The sequence below is a fragment of the Salvelinus sp. IW2-2015 genome, linkage group LG18, assembly GCF_002910315.2.
Source record: "Salvelinus sp. IW2-2015 linkage group LG18, ASM291031v2, whole genome shotgun sequence".
Lineage (NCBI taxonomy): Eukaryota > Metazoa > Chordata > Actinopteri > Salmoniformes > Salmonidae > Salvelinus > Salvelinus sp. IW2-2015.
This window is the reverse complement of record NC_036858.1, coordinates 67,878,160-67,901,544: the sequence shown is the minus strand read 5'-3', so window position 1 is coordinate 67,901,544 and position 23,385 is coordinate 67,878,160. Positions and strand designations below refer to the sequence as shown.

The window sequence follows — 23,385 nt, the reverse complement described above, 5'->3', positions numbered from 1 at the left end:
CAGCCCAGAACCAGACACAGGCCACCTCACTCGCTGGAGCGAAAAACACGACAGAGAAGTATCAGTAACTCAACCTCGTATGAGACGTTCCTCCTAGACGAACGACCAACACTGCAGTTACGCAAGCGAGTAAGAGTTACATACCCAGGCGAGTGAGCTCCATAGGTATCCACATCTCACTACAAAGCAGCCATCTCAGCAATCATACTACACCTAGGCTCCCAAATTCAGTACATAACCAGTTACTTCAGAAGTTATCTCAACCCTGACGTATACCAATACCACGAGATCACATAAGTTTCATATCTTCTGTTGTGTTTCGTGAATGGGTCAGGGTTGGGTAAAGATATTGACATATGAAGAATTGGAATGTCAAATGTAGCTTCCTAATTGACTGGAATGAAATGGAATATGACCCCAACACCTGATAGCGGGCACGACATCATAATAATCCACGTACCACACTAAACCTCCATCATCCTTTCCTCAGACCAAGTTCCTGTGTCACAAGACTTCGTCTACATCCCTATCGCCACCCTAACACGCACAACCTAACCTATTGCCCACTACGCCCTACCACCAGCCAACCTCTAACTGACACACGCACCCTGCACACACTTCTACCCCTCCACCCCTCTCAACACCCATATACTAACGCACCCCCTGAATCTCCACCACACCCTGACGCACCTAACATCTCGAACACAACTGATTCGCACCATCATCAGAGCTCACCCTGTGCATAATCGCACAGCGCTGAACCAAACACAGAACCAAACTGACAACATCACACAGATCCACAAATGTGCCACAACCTGAAACACATACACACACACCAAACAACGAATACACAAGAACAAGTAGAGCGCAAAATAAAAAGCGAGAAACGTACACTCACTGCTACGACTCCAGAGTCAACAACACAACTCTATACAATTCAGCAACCATACTAGACAACCAAACGACGACAAATAACAACAAACAAACACAACACACATAACAACCACTCCAACACAAACAACAAGATCAACTTGAAGACACAACACACAACAAACCATGTAGGATAAGATAACCACTACAACACAACCACCCTAATAGCTAGCTATAAACCACCACCATTACAACACAACAAAGTACACGCACACACCACCATGAACTCCCAAACCTTAACCAAGCCTGCAACAAGATCTCATGGAAACCATACCAATGCGAAATTCCCACAACCGCACATACCCCGCTCAGTCAAGATCAACTCACACGATAACATAAACCTCATATAACACTAATACACCAGTCGCCGAACCGCTCATAGAGCACACGCACCATGTAAAATGTCCACATCAAACAATAATCACCTTACTAACATCAAAACAGACGACGCCCGACACATCACCAAACTATTCTCATGTTCAGCCATAACCACACTACGAACTATCTAAACTAACACCTCCACCTGACCTCGATAACCCCATGACAACACACTAATCAAACCTACTTAATAATCAGGACTGCTCACAGCGTCGTAGCCCGTGATGACTCATTCATAATAGTACTCCAACCTTAACTGTGCATGGAATGCTCCTATGGTGTCCCACCCTGTATGCACGGAACACCATTGTCCCTTCACATCCGTCACCACCATCCCACTCAGATCGCTGCCCAAATAAATATCGTTTCTAATCGTATCCAAACGGTGTGGCGAACATCTCTCTTCCTTCTTCCACTAGCGTGCAATCGATCTCTCCTTCAACATCGACAACAAACAGACAATATTCAAACAACCTACCTCCCCCGTTCCCACAGACGAGCTGCGACGCCTGCCACCCGAGCCATCAAACGCCATCGCCGAGAAAACACATCATCGCTTACCCATCCCCAAGGACCTGCAAAGCGTTCTCACGCCGACATTCCCCTGAACCCCTTCCCCTTCGAGTCCCACTTCAGTCGCTACCCTTCCATCCCAGCCATCAGTAAGCAGCGCGGTACGCTGTGCTGTTGCCCCTTAACTGGGAACCTCAGTTTCCATCATTCAACTGTCGTTAGTCTGAAACTGTGTTAAGCATCTAGCCCGCACAACTCCGACACTCAGTTCCTCACAGACTGAAACTGTGTTAAGCATTAGGCCCACAATGCCACCTCAGGTTCCTCACAGACTGCTGAATAGAACTGAAACTGTTAAGCATTAGGCCACAATGCCACCTCAGTTCCTCACAGACTGCGTGAATAGACTGAAACTGTGTTAAACATTAGCCCACCATGCACCTCAGTTCCTCAGACTGAAACGTTATTAAGCATTATCCCCACAATGCCAACTCAGTTTCCTCACACAGTGTAAGAATAGTCTGAAACTGTAAGCATTATCCCCACAACTGCCACCTAGTTTCCTCAGAATGAAAACTTATTAGCATTATCCCCAAATGCAACTCAGTTTCCTATACTGTAGAATAGTCTAAACTCGTTTGAGCATTATCCCCACAATCCACCTCATTTCCTCACACTGTAGAATAGTCTGAAATCTGTATGCGCCAGAGCATTATCCCCACAATGCCACCTCAGTTTCCTCACACTGTAGAATAGTCTGAAACTGTGTTGAGCATTATCCCCACAATGCCACCTCAGTTTCAAATCAAATCAAAGTGCGCCGAATACAACAGGTGTAGACCTTAGAGTGAAATGCTTACTTACAGGCTCTAACCAATAGTGCAAAAAAGGTATTAGGTGAACAATAGGTATGTAAAGAAATAAAAACAACAGTAAAAATACATTGAAAAATAACAGTAGCGAGGCTATATACAGTAGCGAGGCTATAAAAGTAGCGAGGCTATATACAGACACCGGTTAGTCGGACACCGGTTTCCTCAGTGTAGAATAGTCTGAAACTGTGTTAAGCATTATACCCACAATGCCACCTCAGTTTCCTCACACAGTGTAGAATAGTCGGAAACTGTTAATTATTAGCCCCACAATGCCAACTCAGTTTCRTCACACAGTGTAGAATAGTCTGAAACTGTGTTAAGCATTAGACCCACAATGCCACCTCAGTTAACATTCTGAAACTGTTAAGCTATTACTTCACTATCAAGGAAGGACTAATCGTGTTTACCACCTCACTTCCCTTTTTAATAAGCATTGGAGATTGTAACACACTTGTGCCCTTGAATCTATACATTAGTAAAATGTGTATTGTTCTATCCTGTCTTGTTTACAGGAACTGTTGATTACCACCTCAAAGTGTCTTACATGCGAGAGCTTGTTGAGTCTCTCCCTCGGCCAAACCATGATACCATGGAACTCCTCTTCAGCCATTTACGCAAGTATGTCTTTCACATACTCACATTTAGCCTGTGTCTCAAATGGCACCATATTTGCTATAAACAGCACTATTTTTTACCAGAGCCATTGTATTGATGATATTATGATAACTAATGATAACTGGTTGTATTCTGCTTCTCTCTCTTGTCTTCTTGCTCTCTCTCTCCCCTCCCTGTCTCTCTCTCCCCTCTCTCTTTCTCCCCCCTATCGTCCCTCTTTCTCACTCTCGCTCTCTTTCTTGCTCGTTCTCTCACTCGCTCTCTCTCGCTTTCGCTCTCTTCCCACCCTCTCTCTCTCTCCCCTTGKCCCTCTTAGAGTGATAGAGTATGGAGAGGAGAACCGTATGACTGTGCAGAACGTGGCTATCGTCTTTGGTCCCACGCTGCTCCGGCCAGAGATGGAGTCAGCCAATATCACCATGCACATGGTTTTCCAGAACCAGATAGTGGAGCTAATCCTCAACCAATACGAATACATCTTCCATTCCAGTTGAACCAATGGTAAGCATCTGTCAGTCAGAGGACGGGTCAAATTAAGCAATATTGCAGGAGGGGAAAAAACACTATCACTACTGCACAGAGGGTGCATCCAACTATCTTTCCTTCTTTCTAAAGTGTGCACTTGTTCACTACTCCTCACAAATTGGATTAGTGTAGCATGGACTAGAGGGAGTTTAAATATAGGCCTACCTGTCATTTCCTTTCAAATCCATGAAGGGAAGGGAACAAGCGCACACTACAGGAGAAGAGAGATTGGGAGGCAACCACGGAGAAGCTAGTTGAAGGGGATGTCAAATATTTGCACTGCATTTATTGTAATATCTTCATTGGATAATCATTAACCAATTCAGATTGTTCTCTGAATTTCTGCAACTCATTGCATTCCTCATTGTGAAATAGCACACCTGCTCAAGGCATCACTTATGTGCAATCTAAAAAGACATGTGGGTTGCTATAGGCCTACTTTGAAATCTTTCTTTCATGTAGAAATGTAACATCACAATAACATGATTTTATCTTAACACCCCAATCCCCAAGGCAACCTGGAAAGACACTTTGATACTTTGTTTTTACCACAGATCAGACAAACCATTTCAGATGGATTTTAAAGATTACATTGAAATGTTTAAAGGTGGATCTGATGTTGCTGTATAGCTCAGAAGTCCTATGTTATGAATGTGTCTTATTCAGTCAATGTATATAACTAATTTAGACATTTATAAAATATATGCTGTGACACTGACTTCCCTTGTACAGCCTCTCTAGATTATGTACTGGATAATCAGATGACATCTTTTTTTTTTAAATACATTTAGTTTTAACTTACAATGAGAATTTGTTTAATTAACACAGAATGATAATAATGTATGGTGGTACTATTTAAGGATGTTTGTTAGCCTTAATAGAGTCGAGAAAGACCAAACTGAAAAGACAGGTATGATAAGCATGACATTAGGTTTTTGTTCTGTACATAGAAATAAATATCATATTTATGCTGTAAATTACTGAAATTGCACAATGTGTTTCTTTAATAAAATAACAGTAAAATGTGTCAAGTAACATGACTCACTCCTTTCTCAATATGTCTTGTAATATAAACCAGTTTTTCATGACATAATGTAACTTATCCACTGATGTGTGATAGATGTGTGTGATATATAGCCCAACCGGCCGCCAGATTGCGCTATTTAAGCAATAAGCATGTGGGATATGACACAACGCGGAGTGCCTGGATACAGCCCTTAGCCATGGTGTATTGGCCATATCCCACAAACCCCTGAGGTGCCTTATTGCTATTATAAACTGGTTACCAATGTAATTAGAGCAGTAAAAATGTATGTTTTGTCATACCTGTGGTATACGGTCTGATATACCACGGTTGTCAGCCAATCATCATTCAGGGCTCCTACCACCCAGTTTATAATATTCCTTTTACGTKATTTGTCATTGGATGAGTTAAGGAATAATATCATCCGATGACAAACGACGGGAAGAGCACGCCTGTTTAAAACGGAAAAGCGTTGCGGTAGCTTTTGATAAAGAAGAACATCAAGACGAAGCGACTGCTTTGTAAGTGGGTTGCACTGTTGATCGTTACATTGTACAGAGATTGTGACAGCCGGTTAAATGCATCCCTTGAGAATGCAAGAACAAGATGTACGTCAGGAGAAGTGCAGTATTATCATAAGGAGACGTATACTTGGAATACGGAGGAGGAATGGCAGGAAAAAGAGAGGCAGAGGAGGTCTAAGAGAGAGAGGGAGGAAGAGGGTGAGCTTGAGTCGGTTAAAAATGCCGGAGAAAAGGGAGATGGTTTGTTAAAGAAGAATGGTAGAAAGTGTAAGCAGAATGAGCTGAAGACAGGAGGAGAAAAGGAAGTGAATGAGGTTGAAGTATTGGAGGTTGTAGGTGTGGTGAAGTTCTCGGAGCCTGATGCTTGCACCAAGGGTCAGGATAAAGATGAGTCTGTGACATTAGGAGTGACGTTTTTGGAAAATGTGGACCCTTGCCTTTTGTCAGATCCATTTGTGGTTTCAGGGTGGGTGAAAACAGAGTTGGGTGCTGTGGAATCGGTGAAGGTAACCAGAAGTGGTCTTGTGATAATTGTTTGTGTTTCTGATGGTCAAAGGGAGAAGGCGCTCCTCGTTAAACGAATGGGGGCAAGAAATGTGAATTGTTTTGCTCTCAAGAAAAAGGCACCATTGAAAGGAGTGATTTCTGGGGTAGCAGTAAATGTAAAAGTTGACCAACTGAAGGGGAAGATTCCCCGTGTTTGTGATGCTTGTTGTTTGGTGCGACACAGACAAGGTGGCATGAGTGGTGAAACAGAAGTCATTGTTCTTTTGACCTTTATTTAACCAGGTAGGCCAGTTGAGAACAAGTTCTCATTTACAACTGCGACTTGGCCAAGATAAAGCAAAGCAGTGCGACACAAACAACACAGTTACACATGGAATAAACAAACGTACAGTCAATAACACGATAGAAAAAGTCTATATACAGTGTGTGCAAATGAAGTAAGATTAGGGAGGTAAGGCAATAAATAGGCCATAGTGGTGAAATAATGACAATTTAGCAATTAAACATTGGAGTGATAGATGTGCAGAAGATGAATGTGCAAGTAGAGATACTGGGGTGCAAAGGAGCAAGAAAATTACGATATGGGGATGAGGTAGTTGGGTGGGGTATTTACAGATGGACTATGTACAGGTGCAATGATCTGTAAACTGCTCTGACAGCTGATGCTTAAAGTTAGTGAGGGAGATATGAGTCTCCAGCTTCAGTGATTRTTGCAATTCGTTCCAGTCATTGGCAGCAGAGAACTGGAAGGAAAGGTGGCCAAAGTAGGAGTTGGCTTTGGGGATGACCAGTGAAATTTACCTGCTGGAGCGCGTGCTACGGGTGGGTGCTACTGTTTTGATGTTGAGTCGTTGCTCGACAAAGTGATGTTAGGATGTATAATATATCCTGTATGAGCTTTTGTGCCAAATACATTATGTTGTTACAGGTGTCAAGCTTATGGGCACGTGGCAGCAGTGTGTAGGAAGGAGGTTCCTAGATGTGAGAGGTGCGCAGAAGGGCATGAGACAAAGGAATGTGTAGCATCGGGGGAAAGTAGTGGTATGGGTTAATTGTAGGGGTGCCCATGGGGCTGGGGATCAGAAATGTTCCATGCAAGAGAGGCAGGTTGAGGTTTCCAGGGTTAGAGTATTTATGCTGCAGTAGTTTGTGTCGGGGGGCTAGGGTCAGTCTGCTATATCTGGAGTATTTCTCCTGTCTTATCTGGTGTCCTGTGTGAATTTTTTAAGTATGCTCTCTCTAATTCTCTCTTTCTTTCTTTCTCTCTCTCGGAGGACCTGAGCCCTAGACCATGCCTCTGGACTACCTGGCATGATGACTCRTTGCTGTCCCCAGTCCACCWGGCCGTGCTGCTGCTCCAGTTTCAACTGTTCTGCCTGCGGCTATGGAACCCTGACCTGTCCCAGACCTGCTGTTTTCAACTCTTAATGATCGGCTATGAAAAGCCAACTGACATTTATTCCTGATTATTATTTGACCATGCTTGTCACTTATGAACATTTTGAACATCTTGGCCATGTTCTGTAATAATCTCCACCCGACACAGCCAGAAGAGGACTGGCCACCCCTCATAACCTGGTTCCTCTCTAGGTTTCTTCCTAGGTTTTGGCCTTTCTAAGGAGTTTTTCCTAGCCACCGTGCTTCTACACCTGCATTGCTTGCTGTTTGGGGTTTTAGGTTGGGTTTCTGTACAGCACTTTGATATATCAGCTGATGTAAGATTTGATTTGATTTAGAGTAGTGCAGAAGTTGTCATATGCTGAGGCAGTGAAGAAAGTAGAGGAAGATGGGTCAAGGGGGAGGGATCCTGAGAGGAGTGGTGGAAGTAGATCTGTACCAGTACAGAGGAATAGCCAACAAGTGATTTCAGTGAGTTTGGGTTTATTAGCATTTATAGCAATGGTTATCAACTGTACTGTAGGGATGGAATGTAAGTCGCAGAAAATTGAGGTTCTGGTGGAAGCTGCAGTTAAGGTATTTGGGTTTGCGAGACTTGACATCAGAAGAGTTACAGAGTGTGTTAAGTGTTGGTGTCCCATCCTTTCAGGTTGTTGGCCTGAGGTAGGACCAAATATATTAATAGTAGAGTAGGGTGGTGTTATATTTTACTAATATTTTTTATTTTTATTTTGGTGTGGTGTTAGATGGTGTGTGGTGTTAGATGGTAGTGTATTTGTTTATAGATTTTTCAAGCAAAGTATAAGGAAGCTGTACTCCAATCTAGTAGGTGGCGGTAATGCAACATTTATTGGATGCCAACCGCCGTTATCGCATTGAAGAAGAAGATTTATAGGTTGCACTTACTTCCGGGTGTCAGCTGTGCGAACATCTTTTGCAATGAATTTTGAGTGGCCTTGGCAGTATAATTTCCCTCCGTTTTTTACGTAAGTTAACACTTTTCACAACTAAACTGTGATTCCAGGTATAAAGAAGTATTGTGTGGATTGTGTTTGCGAATAAAATTGTTTACCTGCTTTAAAATAATGCTAGCTGAAGCTAGCTAGGGAAGTTAGCTTTAGCCATCCAAGGCGAACATATTTTAGGTTCGATTCAAGGTTTCGATGCAATGAATGATTGCAGTGCTTTGCTCGATATGTAGCTAGCTAGATAGCCATGCTTCTTGATGTTATAACTACTTCGTTTATAAGTATAGTTAACGTTAGCTACCTATGATAAATTAGCTAGCTGGCTAGTAAAGCTTGTTAGCTAAGATGGTCAATTGTCTAGATGCATTGCATTCAATTTTCTAATTTGCAACAACTAATGTATGATGTGGTTGTTCCCAGCTAACGTTTATGATTGTTATTCACCTCTCCAACTTTATCAAACCTACTTAGCCGTTAGTGAGTGATTATCTGGGTACTTCAGTCTCTTAACTTAGCTACATGCCAATATAAGTTGATGCAATGGTTGCTTTTGATTGTTGACAGGTTACAGCCCAATGTTGACACCAGACAGAAACAACTTGCCGCATGGTGCTCCCTTGCTCTGTCCTACTGCCGCCATCACAAGCTCTACACTTTGGACATCATGGAAGTCCAAGAGTGCCCTGTGTTCAACCACAAGAATATTGATAGTATCCTTTTATTCATCGTGTTCTAAGTTTCACTTACTGACATATGTCATAGATCTAACCAACCTGAAAAAAACACAAGAGGCCATCTCTGGATCTACTGTCCTGTTATTTGTTGTTGGATAGTGACTTTGAGGCTATGGAAAGGTAATAACTTAGAAACTTTATAAGGATGTTCTTTGAAATTATACCCCCTGAATATTTCCCCTCATATCTGCTAGAAACCTTAACTGATCTTGCAGGAAAACTATCAACGGAGGCCATACTAATTGTTTTTGAGGAATTGAGGAAAAAAGGTAACAGGACTGCTTTCATTGAAAGATGTATTTGGATACTTATTATGACACTAAAAATAATTTAACTGGATATTGCTTGCAGGGAACCTGGAATGGTTAGACAAGAACAAGACACAGTGTCTAGTCATGTGGAGGAGGCCAGAGGAATGGGGCAAACTGATTTACCAGTGGGTGAGTAGGTCTGCTATGGGTCCTGGTCTAAAGGAATACACTATATAGGGAGTAGGGTGCTTCTCTGGACGTAGCCTAGATCTCCTTTTACYTTGTTGGAAGAATACTGTAATGTAGTATCATTATAGAAGATGTGCTGTGGTCTAGTAGATTTCCTAGTAATAGTGTAAATCCTGGTGACCTCAGTATGCTATTATTGATACTTCTTTATGAAGTTTGTGTTTCCTCTCCCTATCATTTCAGGTCTCTAAAAACGGTATGGTCAATACGGTGTTTACACTCTACGAGCTCGCCAACGGTGACGACACAGAAAGCGAAGGTACAACAACAGAAATGTGCAATTCTGACGTACAGTGCATTCGGAAAGTATTCGACACCTTGACTTTTTCCACATTTTTTRCCCCCGTTACTGCCTAATTATTAAATAGTTTTRCCCCTCTTCAATCTACACACAATACCCCATAATGACAAAGCGAAAACAGGTTTTTAGACATTTTTGCAATTCTATTAAAAATAAAAACTGAAATACCTTATTTACATAGGTATTCAGACCCTTTCCAGAAGGACAACCATCTCTGCAGCACTCCACCAATCAGGCCTTTATGGTAGAGTGGCCAGACAGAAGCCACTCCTCAGTAAAATGCACATAGCCCGCTTGGAGTTTGCCAAAAGGCACCTAAAGGACTCTGACCATGAGAAACAATATTCTCTGGTCTGATGAAACCAAGATTGAACTCTTTGGCCTGAATGCCAAGTGTCACGTCTGGAGGAAACCTGGCATCATCCCTACGGTGAAGCATGGTGGAGGCAGCATCATGCTGTGGGCATGTTTTTCAGCGGCAGGGACTGGGAGACTAGTCAGGATCTAGTGAAAGATGAATGGTGAGATCCTTGATGAAAACCTGCTCCAGAGTAGTCAGGACCTCAGACTTGGGTGAAGGTTCACCTTCCAACAGGACAACAACCCTAAGCACACAGCCAACTCAGGAGTGGCTTTGGAACAAGTCTTGCTCAATACGGAAGTGGTCAGATGACGCAGATGCTATCCTACAGGACTGTTTTGCTAGCACAGACTGGTATATGTTCCGGGTTTCATCCAATGTCGTTGAGGWGTATACCACCTGAGTCATTGGCTTCATCAATAAGTGCATCGACGACGTCGTCCCCACAGTGACCGTACGTACATATCCCAACCAGAAGTCATGGATAACAGGCAACATGCGCATCCAACTAAAGGCTAGAGCTGCCGCTTTCAAGGAGCGGGACACTAATCCGGACGCTTATAAGAAATCCCGCTATGCCCTCAGACGAACCATCAAACAAGCAAAGTGTCAAAACAGGATTAAGATTGAATCCTACTACACCGGCTCTGACACTCGTTGGATGTGGCAGGGCTTGAAAACTATTACGGACTACAAAGTGAAAACCAGAGGCGCGAGCTGCCAAGTGACGCGAGCTTACCAGACGAGCTAAATACCTTTTTATGCTCGCTTCAAGGCAAGCAACACTGAAGCATGCACGAGAGCACCAGCTGTTCTGGATGACTGTGTGATAACGCTCTCAGTAGCCGATGTGAGCAAAACATTTAAACAGGTCAACATTCACAAAGTCGCGGGGCCAGATGGATTACCAGGATGCCTATTCAAAGCATGCGTGGACTAACTGGCAAGTGTCTTCACTGACATTTTCAACCTGTCCCTGACRGAGTCTGTAATACCTACATGTTTCAAGCAGACCACCATGGTCCCTGTGCCCAAGGAAGCGAAGGTAACCCGCCTAAATGATTACTGCCCCATAGCACTCACGTCGGTAGCCATGAAGTGCTTTGAAAGGCCGGTCATGGCTCACATCAACAGCATCCTCCCGGGTACCCTAGACCCACTCCAATTCGCACACCGCCCTAACAGATCCACAGATGGCGCAATCTCAATGGCACTCCACACTGCCCTTTCCCACCTGGACAAAAGGAACACCAATGTGAGAATTCTGTTCATTGACTACAGCTCAGCGTTCAACACCACAGTGCCCACGAAGCTCATCACTAAGCTAAGGACCCTGGGACTAAACACCTCCCTCTGCAACTGGATCCTGGACTTCCTGACGGGCCGCCCCCAGGTGGTAAGGGTAGGCAACAACACGTCTGCCACACTGATCCTCAACACTGGGGCCCCTCAGGGGAGTGTACTTAGTCCCCTTCTGTACTCCCTGTTCACCCACGACTGCGTGGGCAAACACGACTCCAACACCATCAAGTTTGCTGATGACACAACAGTGGTAGGACTGATCACCGACAACGATGAGACAGCCTATAGGGAGGAGGTCAACAACCTCTCCCTCAATGTAAGCAAGACAAAGGAGCTGATCGTGGACTACAGGAAATTGAGGGCCAAACTGGCCCCCATTAACATCGACAAGGCTGTAGTGGAGTGGGTCGATAGTTTCAAGTTCCTTGGTGTCCACATCACCAACGATCTATCATGGTCCAAACACACCAAGACAGTCGTGAGCAGGGCACAACAAAACCTTTTCCCCCTCAGGAGACTGAAAAGATTTGGCATGGGTCCCCAGATCCTCAAAATGTTCTATAGCTGCACCATCGAGAGCATCCTGACCGGTTGCATCACCGCCTGGTATGGCAACTGCTCGGCATCTGACCGCAAGGCGCTACAGAGGGTAGTGCGTACGGCCCAGTACATCACTGGGGCCAAGCTTCCTGCAATCCAGGACCTATATAATAGGCATTGTCAGAGGAAAGCCCAAAGAATTGTCTGAGACTCCAGTCACCRAGGTTATGGACTTTTCTCTGCTACCACACGACAAGCGGTACCGGAGTGCCAAGTCTAGGACTAAAAGGCTCCTTAACAGCTTTTACCCCCAAGCCATTAGACTGCTGAACAATTAATCAAATGGCTACCGGACTATTACATTGACCCCCCCTACATTTGTTTTGTACACCGCTTCTAATCACTGTTTATTATCTGTGCATAGTCACTTCCACCCTACCTATATGTACAAATGACCTCTAACCTGTACCCCCGCACACTGACTCGGTACCGGTACCCCCTGTATATGGCCTCGTTATTGTGTTACTTTTTATAATTTTTTACTTTAGTTTATTTGGTAAATATTTTCTTAACTCTTCTTGAACTGCACTGTTGGTTAAGGGCTTGTAAGTAAGCATTTCACTGTAAGATCTACATTTGTTGTTATTTGGCGCATGTGACAAATMAAGTTTGATTTGAACGTCCTTGAGAGGCCCAGCCAGAGCCTGGACTTGAACATGATCAAACATCTCTGGAGAGACCTGAAAATAGCTGTGCAGCCTGACAGAGCTTGAGAGGATCTGCAAAGACGAATGGGAGAAACTCCCCAAATATAGGTGTGCCAATGTTTTAGCGTCATACCCAAGAAGACCTGTGGCTATAATCGATGCCAAAGGCGCTTCAACAAAGTACTGAGTAATCAAATGTATTTATTAAGCTGTTTTTACATCAGCCGATGTCACAAATTGCTAAACAGAAACTCAGCCTAAAACCCCAAACAGCAAGCAATGCAGATGTAGAAGCACGGTGGCTAGGAAAAACTCCCTAGAAAAGTAGGAACCTAGAGAGGAACCAGGCTCTGAGGGGTGGCCAGTCCTCTTCTGGCTGTGCCGGGTGGAGATTATAACAGTACATGTCCAAGATGTTCAAACGTTCATAGATGACCAGCAGGGTCTAATAATAATAAATGGCTTTTCATAGCCGAGCATTCAGATCCTGACTATAGAGTTAGAGACAGCAGGTGCGGTAGAGAGAGAGTCGAAAACAGCAGGTCTGGGACAAGGTAGCACGTCCGGTGAACTGGTCTGAATACTTATGTAAATGTGATATTTTGTGTTTTACTTTGTCATGTGATCAACTGTTTTTGCTTTGTCATGATGGGGTATTGTGTGTAGATTAATGAAAAAAAGCAATTTAATCTATTTTAGAATAAGGCTGTAACGTAACAATGTGGAAAAAGTCAAGAGGTGTGAATACTTTCCGAATGTACTGTATTTCCTGCTATTCATCCCTACCACAAAACATTTGTACTGTTTTATACATACCATCTGAGCTGTACAGCATAAGTAAATAGCTGTAACACATTTCCCCCAGAATTCCATGGGCTGGAGGAGTGGATGTTGATTCGCTCGCTGCAGGCCCTGCAGACGGACGGCAAGGCAGAGGTCATCACCATGGATGACGGGAAGGGGGTCAAGTTCTTCTGAAGTAGCATTGCATTGTGGGATTGATCAAGGGCTCAACTCAGATTGGGAACCTTTAATCCTTATAGACTGTGAGGGATTCTGCTAGTATGTTCCCAAATCTGTTTGTGTTGTCCTGCTAACTCATGTGGTCGTTGGTGTGACACAGGATGTGGCAAGACAGTGCAAACAGATCTGGGACCATGTTAATAGGGGTACTGCTGTTTAAAAGGCTATTATTTGCACCTCAGCACCCAATCCACTTGCTTGATGAGAATAATAGTACATTTTTGGTTTAGGAAGTTGCCTTTTTTGGTTCCTCATAAGTTTAAAGCATTTTCTTATTGGAAAAGAACCAATCTAGATAGTACATTTACATTTTAGTAATTTAGCAGACGCTATTATCCATTTGCAGGAGCAGTTTAGGAGATTACTTTAGTTTGACTACTGTGGTAGTCACCTGGGACTTTTGATGTGGGCAGGTGTTCTGACACGTGTCAAATAATTCAGAGGAGCCAGTCCTATACATGTTTAGGTATTCTTGGAGAGAGACTTTCCCCACAATCTATCTTCCCCTTACTGTTTTCTTCTATTTTGTATTTAGAACTAATTTTTATTCTCACCTTCCTGGTTAATAACGAATATACTTGCAGCGATGTGGTGGTGAGGCAGTGCTGGGGACTTCTGCCCGCCTGTTTTATTGCTGTTCCTCTTTACCAGAAATCSCAGGCAAGACACCCTAGAAACATTTGGGGAGTTTGAAAACCCCCGGAAGAGGAAACAGAATCTTGTTTTAGTTCAGCTGTTATAATGGTGCTGGATGTCTCATGTACAGACTGACTGCTGTAAACCCTTAGTACAGAACCTATGACACTCCTGTACACTGTCTCTGTTCTATTGAACCTCTTTTTTTTTTTTAAACTAGTGGAATACTGTAAGAAAATAAATGGAATAGATATTGAGTCCTACTTGTAGTTATGATTGAGGACAATGTTGTACGTCAAGGTCTGATTTGAGTGCCAATCAATTTTGTATATATGAATGTCTATGGTGGCAACATACCAAATCTCTGCTCAGGGGAGCTTGGATGAATTTGTTGTATTATAGTGCCCCCTAGTGTCAAAAGATAAATACAGTTTCTGTATTACAGTTTTAATACAACTTTATGAATGGGCATCAGGCTTATATAGGGAAGAACATTATTTAGTTAAAGTAATACTAAAGGTTGTTTGAGAGCATCAAATCAGTGATGTTTTGTGGGACAATTCTGACTGACTGATCTACAAATGATAATGAGTGGTTATGCAGTGATTTATAGATCAGTTAGTTGGAAGTCGTCTGCAATGTTGATCAAGCCCAGAGACTACATAACCAAGAAAGATATAGCTTGCCTTACACAACCGTGTTGGTAGTAATTTCCCAGGAATCACTAGACAGACTGACTGGGATGTTACTGTGTTTACCTACAGTTCATTCGTAAAGTATTTAGACCCCTTTACCTTTTTCACATTTTGTTACGTTACAGCCTTATTCTAAAATTGATTAAATAATTTTTTTRCCCTCATCAACATCCACACAATACCCCATAATGACAAAGTGAAAACAGATTTCTATAATTTTTTGCCAATGTATTACAAATAAAAAACAACTTATTTACATAAGTATTCAGACCCTTTGCAATGAGACTAGAAATTGAGCTCAGGTGCATCCTGTTTCCACTGATCATCCTTGAGATGTTTCTACAACTTGATTGGAGTCCACCTGTGGTAAATTTAATTAATTGGACATGATTTGGAAAGGCACACACCTGTCTATGTAAGGTCCCACACTTGATAGTGCAGGTCAGAGCAAAAATCAAGCCATGAGGTCGAAGGAATTGACCGTAGAGCTCCGAGACAAGATTGTGTCGAGGCACAGATCAGAGGAAGCGTACCAAAGCATCTTTGCAGAATTGACAGTCCCCTAGAACACAGTGGCCTTCATTATTCTTAAATGGAAGAAGTTTGGAACCACCAAGACTCTTTCTAGAGCTGGCTGCCCGGTCAAACTGAGCAATCGGCGGAAAAGGTCCTTGGTCAGGGAGGTGGCCAAGAACCCGATGGTCACTCTGACAGAGCTCCAGAGTTCCTCTGTTGAGATGGGAGAACCTTCCAGAATGACAACCATCTCTGCAGCACTCCAATCAGGCCTTTGTGGTCAGATGGAAGCCACTCCTCAGTAAAAGGCACATGAAAGGCCACCTGTAGTTTGCCAAAAGGCACCTAACGACTCTCAGAATATGAGAAACAAGATTATTTGGTGTGATGAAACCAAGATTGAACTCTTTGTCCTGAATGTCAACCGTCACATCTGGAGGAAACCTGGCACCATCCCTATGGTGAAGCATGGTGGTGGCAGCAACATGCTGTGGGGATGTTTTTCAGTGGCAGGGACTGGGACACTAGTCAGGATCAAGGGAAAGATGAACGGAGAGATCCTTGATGAAAATCTTCTCCAGAGCTCTCAGGACCTGACTGGGCCGAAGGTTCACCTTCTAACAGGACAATGACCCTAAGCACACAGCCAAGACAATGCAGGAGTGGCTTCAGGACAAGTCTCTGAATGTCCTTGAGTGGCCCAGRCAGAGCCTGGAATTGAACCCGATCGAACCTCTCTGGAGAGACCTACACAGATAGCTGTGTAGCGACGCTCCCCATCCAACCTGACAGAGCTTGAGAGGATCTGCAGAAAAGAATGGGATAAACTCCACAAATACAAGCTTGTAGCGTCATACTAAAGAAGACTCGAGGCTGTAATCGCTGTCAAAGGTGCTTCAACAAAGTCTGAGTAAAGGGTCTGAATACTTATGTAAATGTGGTGTTTTTGTTTAGTTTTAATATTTTAGCAAACATTTCTAAAAACCTCTTTTTGCCTCGTCATTGTGGGTTACTGTGTGTAGATTTTAATCCATTTTAGAATAAGGCTGTAAAGTAACAACATGTGGAAAAAGTCAAGGGGTCTGAATACTTTCTGAATGCACTTATTACAATCACCAGCTGATCATGTGGAATGTCTCCATAGGCTTGGTCCTTGGTCCAGCTGAGCTGACTCTTGTGCGTGTTTGCTGATAACTCACTGTAGTGTGACAGGTGTGGCTGACTGTGGCCTTGGTGATAAGTGTCTTGTTTCAGCCTATGGGAGAGAAGCTCTGTCTCCCACTCTACTATCATCATGGCTCAGTGTTTCATCTGCGTCTATATTGGCTCCGTATTCTCTATATAGTGGGATTCTTGTCAAACATAGTGCACTATAGGGACTGCTGTTTGGGACACACCCCATGGCTCTCACTCTGCCTTTCTTTCACTGTTTATGATGAGACCAAGAAGGACAACTGCATGAGGGAAGAATTCATTGCCAGAACCATGTTGTGCCCTCATAGTCAAGCATTCCTTATTAGAAGAGAGTTGAAGCATATTTTATGAACACATTATTGTTCATATGAGTTATCAGTTTGATCCAAAACAACCTTATTAACAGAACACCGCATCTTGGAACTTGCCCAGTACACCCTGTCTGTGCCTATGTGGTGGACTGTGGAAGCCTGTGAGGGCATGGGAAGAATCCAGACAATCCATGTTTCCTGTACAGAGCTACAGTAAATACACTAAACAAAAATATAAACGCAACATGTAAAGTGTTGGTCCGATGTTTTCATGAGCTGAAATTAATGATCACAGAAATTGTCCATATGCACAAAAAGCTTATTTCTCTCAGATTTTGTGCACAAATTTGTTTACATCCCTGTTAGTGAGCATTTCTCCTTTGRCAAGATAATCCATCCACCTGAGAGGTGTGGCATATCAAGAATCTGATTAAAAAGCATGATCATTACACAGGTGGACCTTGTGCTGGGTACAATAAAAGGCAACTCTAAAATATGAAGTTTTGTTCCACAACATAATGCCACAGATGTCTCAAGTTTTGAGGGAGCATGCAATTGGCTTGCTGACTGCTGGAATGTCCACCAGAGCTGTTGCCAGAGAATTTAATATTAATTRCTCTACCAATGCCATTTTAGAGAATTTGGCAGTACGTCCAACTGGCCTCAAAACCGAAGACCAAGTGTAACCCTGCCAGCCCAGGACCTCCACATCTGGCATCTTCACCTGCGGGATCGTCTGATACCATCCACCCGCACCAAAGAATTTCTGCACAAATGGTCAAAACCTGTGTGAGGGAAGCTCATCTGCGTGCTTGTTGTCCTCACCAGGGTCTTTACCTGACCGTTGGCACGCTGGAGAAGTGTGCCCTTCAGGGATGAATSCCGGTTTCAACTGTACCGGTGTGTGAGTGAGCGGTTTGCTGATGTCAACGTTGTCAACAGAGTGCCCCATGGTGGCGGTGGGGTTATGGTATGGGCAGGCATAAGCTATGGACAATGAACACAATTGCATTTTATCGATAGCAATTTGAATGCACAGAGATACCGTGACGAGATCCTGAGGCCCATTGTTGTGCCATTCATCCAACGCCATCACCTCATGTTTCAGCATGATAATGCATGGATGGCCCCATGTCGCAAGGATCTGTACACAATTCCTGGAACGTGAAAATGTCCCAGTTCTTCCATGGCCTGTATACTCGCCAGACATGTCACCCATTGAGCATGTTTGGGACGCTCTGGATCGACAAGTACAACAGCGTGTTCCAGTCCCCGCCAATATAGAGCAACTTCGCACAGCCATTGAAGAGGAGTTTTAAATATATATATATATTTCACCTTTATTTAACCAGGTAGGCTAGTTGAGAACATGTTCTCATTTACAACTGCAACCTGGCCAAGATAAAGCAAAGCAGTGCAACAAAAACAACAGAGTTACACATGGGATAAACAATCGTACAGTCAATAACACAATAGAAAAATCTGTATACAGTGTGTGCAAATGAAGTAAGGAGGTAAGGCAATAAATAGGCCAATAGTGGCGAAGTAATTAAAATTCAGCAATTTACACTGGAGTGATATATGTGCAGATGAGGATATGCAAGTAGAAATACTGGTGTGCAAAAGAGCAGAAAAACAAAAACAAATATGGGTTTGGTTTGTTGGATGGGCTATTTACAGATGGACTGTGTACAGCTGCAGCGATCGGTAAGCTGCTCTGACAGCTGACGCTTAAAGTTAGTGAGGGAGATATAAGTCTCCAGTGGGACAACATTCCACAGGCCACAATCAACAGCCTGATCAACTCTATGGGAAGGAGATGTGTCGTGCTGTATGAGGCAATTGGTGGTCACACCAGATACTGACTGGTTTTCTGATTCACTCCCCTACCTTTTTTTTAAGGTAACTGTGACCAACAGATGCATATCTGTATTCCCAGTTGTGAAATCCATAGATTAGGGCCTAATTAATTAATCTCAATTGACTAATTTCCTTATATGAACTGTAGCTCAGTAAAATCTTTAAAATTGTTGCATGTTGTGTTTATATTTTTGTTCAGTGTAAAAGTAGCAGCTAGAGAGAGCCCTTTATATGGAATATAGAGCAATTTGGGATGCAAGAAAGGGAGACATGCCCCTGTGCCATTACTGACCTCCATTAAGCTATGAGGTTAATCCCATGCTGCTCTGATTCCCCTCACCATGTTTACTTGGTTCTATGGTATTTGGTAATATAATTACATAACTGATTCATTAATAACATACCTGATTCATTAATTACATAACTGATTCATAGGAGCTCTGTGTTTGGGGTTGTTGTTTAACACCTTACATGCACACAGACAGAGATAACAGTATTGTAATTTAAATGCTTTTTACCCACATAACCTAACTCAGAACAGGAAAATCATGTTATCAACGATTTCAAAGAAAATAAGGAATATACACACGAATGGACATATACCTCATGAAGTCAGTCAGAAGAGGCATTGAGAAGAGGCTCTTGTTTGTGAATCAAGCGCTGTATGCCGCGTCACATTGCCCAGGTAAACTACAGGAGACTGTTTATGGGGGCGGAGTTGAGAGCGCGCGCGGGTCTCGGTCGATATAGACAGAGGCTTTCATTTCTTCACTAGAGGTTACAGCTGAGTTGACGACTCACACATACAAGAGCAATGAACGGTCCGGTCGACTCGGATTATCGGAGACGCATTTTGTGAATTTTCCGAATTTGAACACCTTTTCAGGTAAGCTATTTTAAGTCAATTGCAAAATTGAGAACTTGTTTTTGTCAGTCTATATTGACCTAATTGTCTTGTACTAGGCTACGTGCCACACATTTTACCCTATGTTCCACAACTAAACTAATGTGTAAAAATGTATAACTAGGCTACAATGGAAAGCAGCGTCAATTGCTGAAAGATATGTGTAAAATAGCATGCTGTTTTATTAYGGTAACGGCCGGGTTTAATTTTCTTATTTCTTTTTTTAAGTCTCGTAAATCAGAATACGAACCGTTACAATGTCACACAAGYAGTTTGAGGTAGCTGAACGCGGCTTCCCAAGCCTTTCCGTCGAACTGAAAGATGACTGCTTATCTGGCCGGGTCCCGTCGATGACACGGAGGAACAACTTGGGTGCCAGGAGAAACTCTTATGGACTTCACAAAATTAACATGGACATCGACCCACAACTCTATGGTGGAGCGCTTTCAAAGGCTCTTTCCGGGTCCGCGGATAATATTTTAACTTTAACGGAGGCCAGAGTTGAGGACCACAAAACGGAGACTCCGTTGGCGTCTCCATCTCCGGTCTCCATCCCGGGCGCGAGCATCACCGGCAGCAAGTCCCCCTGTACCCAAGTCAAGGACCCGGTCACCCCTCTGGTGAACAACTGGAACTCGATCCCGAGCACCAACAGACAAGATGCCAGCTCGGACTCAGACAATGAGCTTGTTCAAAACAAACCACACGACGTGTTGTCACGCAGTCCGTATGAACGCAAATGGGAACAGGAGGAGAGGGAGGACATTGAGACCAAAGCTGTGGCCACCTCACCTGATGGAAGATACCTGAAATTCAACATTGAGATTGGGAGGGGTTCGTTTAAGACCGTTTATAAAGGACTGGACACAGAGACTACTGTGGAAGTGGCATGGTGCGAGCTGCAGGTGAGTGACAGACATCATTTTACATTATTGTCATGAAACAATTGTGATCATGATGTCATCAGACCTTTTTTCTCGTGCTGAATTGCTAATATGATAAACATCGTTAATTTAAATCTATTGGCACCATAGAAGTTATTCTTATTTATTTTTGTGCATGTGATGTAGTTCATGGGGATAATTAGCCTTCTGCTTGGTGACACTGCTATGACACTACCAACTGCCAGTAGTAGGTTATGTAGTGACAGTGGACCAGGTGGGACATAGACACCTCAGAGTCCTAGGCCGATACTTTTCTCCTTCACCTTAGAATAGGCCTAATTCATAGACCTACACTCTCAGTATAAAACCCCAACAACCTCATGGGTCTCCCTGTGGTGAAAGTTCCAGAGCAATCTGTGACATTGGTTGGTAATCCATATTCTCTGTGACATTGAGCTGGCTCCTGTGGCTCTTGCATGCCAGGATGTCAACCTGTCAACGGTCTGCTGCTCCAACTGAGCCAGTCTGCCTGGCTGGCCAGCCTGCCTGCCATGATCCCCTCTAAGCTGTGTTTTCAGTACCAACCAGTAACACCAGCTCCCTGCCTGTCTCTCTCAGCCTTGCTCACATGTAAACTAGGAACTGCCAAAGTTGCAGATGATTTTAATTCTTCCCTCACTCAACTACAAATCCTCAATCCCATAAGAGACACCTATTGACTGACTGTGCTATTAGATTATTCACTCACTGTTATGTATGAATCATTTGTATTGAGGGTTCTTTTATGGTGTCTGTCTGAACCACTCCCCACACGCTCATTCAATGGCTAGCTTTAGCAAGTTTGAGAAACATTTGGTTGATTCATTGGTCAAATGAACCAGTTATTTACCTTTGAAAATATATGATCTAACTAGGGATAGCTAACACAATGTTACAAAGTATGTTAACTAGCCAGTTAACTTTCATTCTGAAATAACTTCATATTTCCGAATTAGTCAGATATTAGTTTAGATCATCTTGAAATTGTCATGGGGAGCATGCTGTTTTAGTACACACAACATGTCGCCCTATCACCTACAGTAGAACCTGATGAACATGGGGGGAAGCAATAAAATTGGCCAGCCACAGTTATGCTTTTTTGTCCTACCAGATCCCCGATGAGAAGGTTCTAGCTAGTGTATCTCTCTTTCCTTCAACTCTTGTTGGATGTAGATGTCCGGTTTATCAGGTCCCAGGCTCCCATGACTGTTATTTACAAGTTAATTACAATTAGCTTTAGCACCACCTGATAGAGCAGATCTAGTCTCGCTTCCAGAAGTAAGTCGTCTGGCGCGAGAGACTGGGAGGGAGATTAGAGCAGATACAGAAGTTCTGACTGAACGCACATTTAAGTGGCCCAGGATGGTCCATTTACTTTGTGCTGTTATAATATATGCTATGAAATCCTGCGATTTCATTGGGGCAGTTCTTCCTCATAGCAAATAGCTGGGAAAACCTGGTTTCATAGACTAGACATAACAAAGTAATTGTAAATCTGGGACACTCAAATTAGTATGATATGTTACGTTTGGTATGGTTACGTAAGACAGATGGTTACTTAAGTCAAAAACAAAAGTAGGGTGGTTGGTTGGTCGAGGTGGGTGGGTGTACAACGTGAATGTCTAGCAACTCAAAGGTTGCGAGTTTGAATCTCATCACGGACAGCATTTGAGCTAATTAGCAACTTTTCAACTTTTTAGCTACTTTGCAATGACTTAGCATTCTAGCTAACTCTTCCCCCAAKCCTAACCTTAATCCTTTTAGCTAACACTTCCCCTACCTCTCACCCTAATCCCTAGCCTAGAAAACGATAGCCAGCTAACTAACGTTAGCCAACTAGCTAGAATTCGTAACATTTCATACGTTCAGCGAATTTGTAACATATTGTACGTTTTTCAATTTAAACTTATAATACAAATTGTAATTCGTAACGTATCATACGAAATGGGTGATAGACATCCACAGATMAATACATACCATTTGAAACGTAACATATTATACTAAATGGAGTGTCTTAGATTTACATACAGTATAATACGAAATGCTCTGAGACTAGGTTGAAAACAATCCAAGCAATGTTAGCACGCCTATGTGCCTGCGGAGCTGCTGCTGGCAGAATCACTGAGGGGCAGAGTAGTAAGTAACTGAACAGCTTGTTTTGAACAATATATTTTTGAAACAMGAAAAGGTACACAGTACACTTTTATGAGCATTTAAAATATAATCCGTGAATTATATAATATACTATATCTATTTTTTATCTAACTTTTTTTACCAATCCAAGTGTGACGCCTCCCCTAACCCTTACCGTGCCGTATGTTGAGCGGAGGTYGGTCAGGGAAGACTTCTTATAGGGAGAAGTTGTGATGAATGTTCCTTTATTTTACATTGAGAGATAGAGAAGGGCTGCCGCGTCATTTTGGTACCACTCCCATGTATTGTGGTAAATCAAATCTTTGAAAACATTGTTTGTATAGAAATGCCAAGTGTTGTTTCTGTTTGAAACACATCCCATAAAAATAGATCTCCCACTGAGGAGGGTGGTGGCTACTGAGCAACAGAGGCCCAGGCCTGGACAGCAGCAGCCAGGACACAGTTGGATCTCCTTCAAGGAGCTGAGA

At 43.1% G+C, this 23,385-nt stretch overlaps 2 protein-coding genes across 2 annotated transcripts in view; both read left to right on the top strand.

Moving 5' to 3' along the window:
* LOC111978228 (rho GTPase-activating protein 27) overlaps nt 1-4,863 on the top strand; it is a 53,107-nt gene extending 48,244 nt beyond the window's left edge. Inside the window, 2 exon segments of the mRNA XM_070448663.1 lie at nt 3,209-3,314; nt 3,628-4,863. Coding sequence (XP_070304764.1) covers nt 3,209-3,314; nt 3,628-3,805 — 284 coding nt within the window. The 3' untranslated portion in view covers nt 3,806-4,863.
* A 3,304-nt stretch (nt 4,864-8,167) lies between these two features.
* Nucleotides 8,168-13,958, top strand: LOC111978544 (vacuolar protein-sorting-associated protein 25). The gene is made up of 6 exons (XM_024008655.2): nt 8,168-8,275; nt 8,822-8,967; nt 9,207-9,260; nt 9,343-9,431; nt 9,675-9,750; nt 13,568-13,958. Exons 1-6 carry the CDS (start codon nt 8,229-8,231, stop codon nt 13,678-13,680), a joined length of 525 nt encoding a protein of 174 aa, XP_023864423.1. The 5' UTR covers nt 8,168-8,228; the 3' UTR covers nt 13,681-13,958.
* The last annotated feature ends 9,427 nt before the right edge of the window (nt 13,959-23,385 follow it).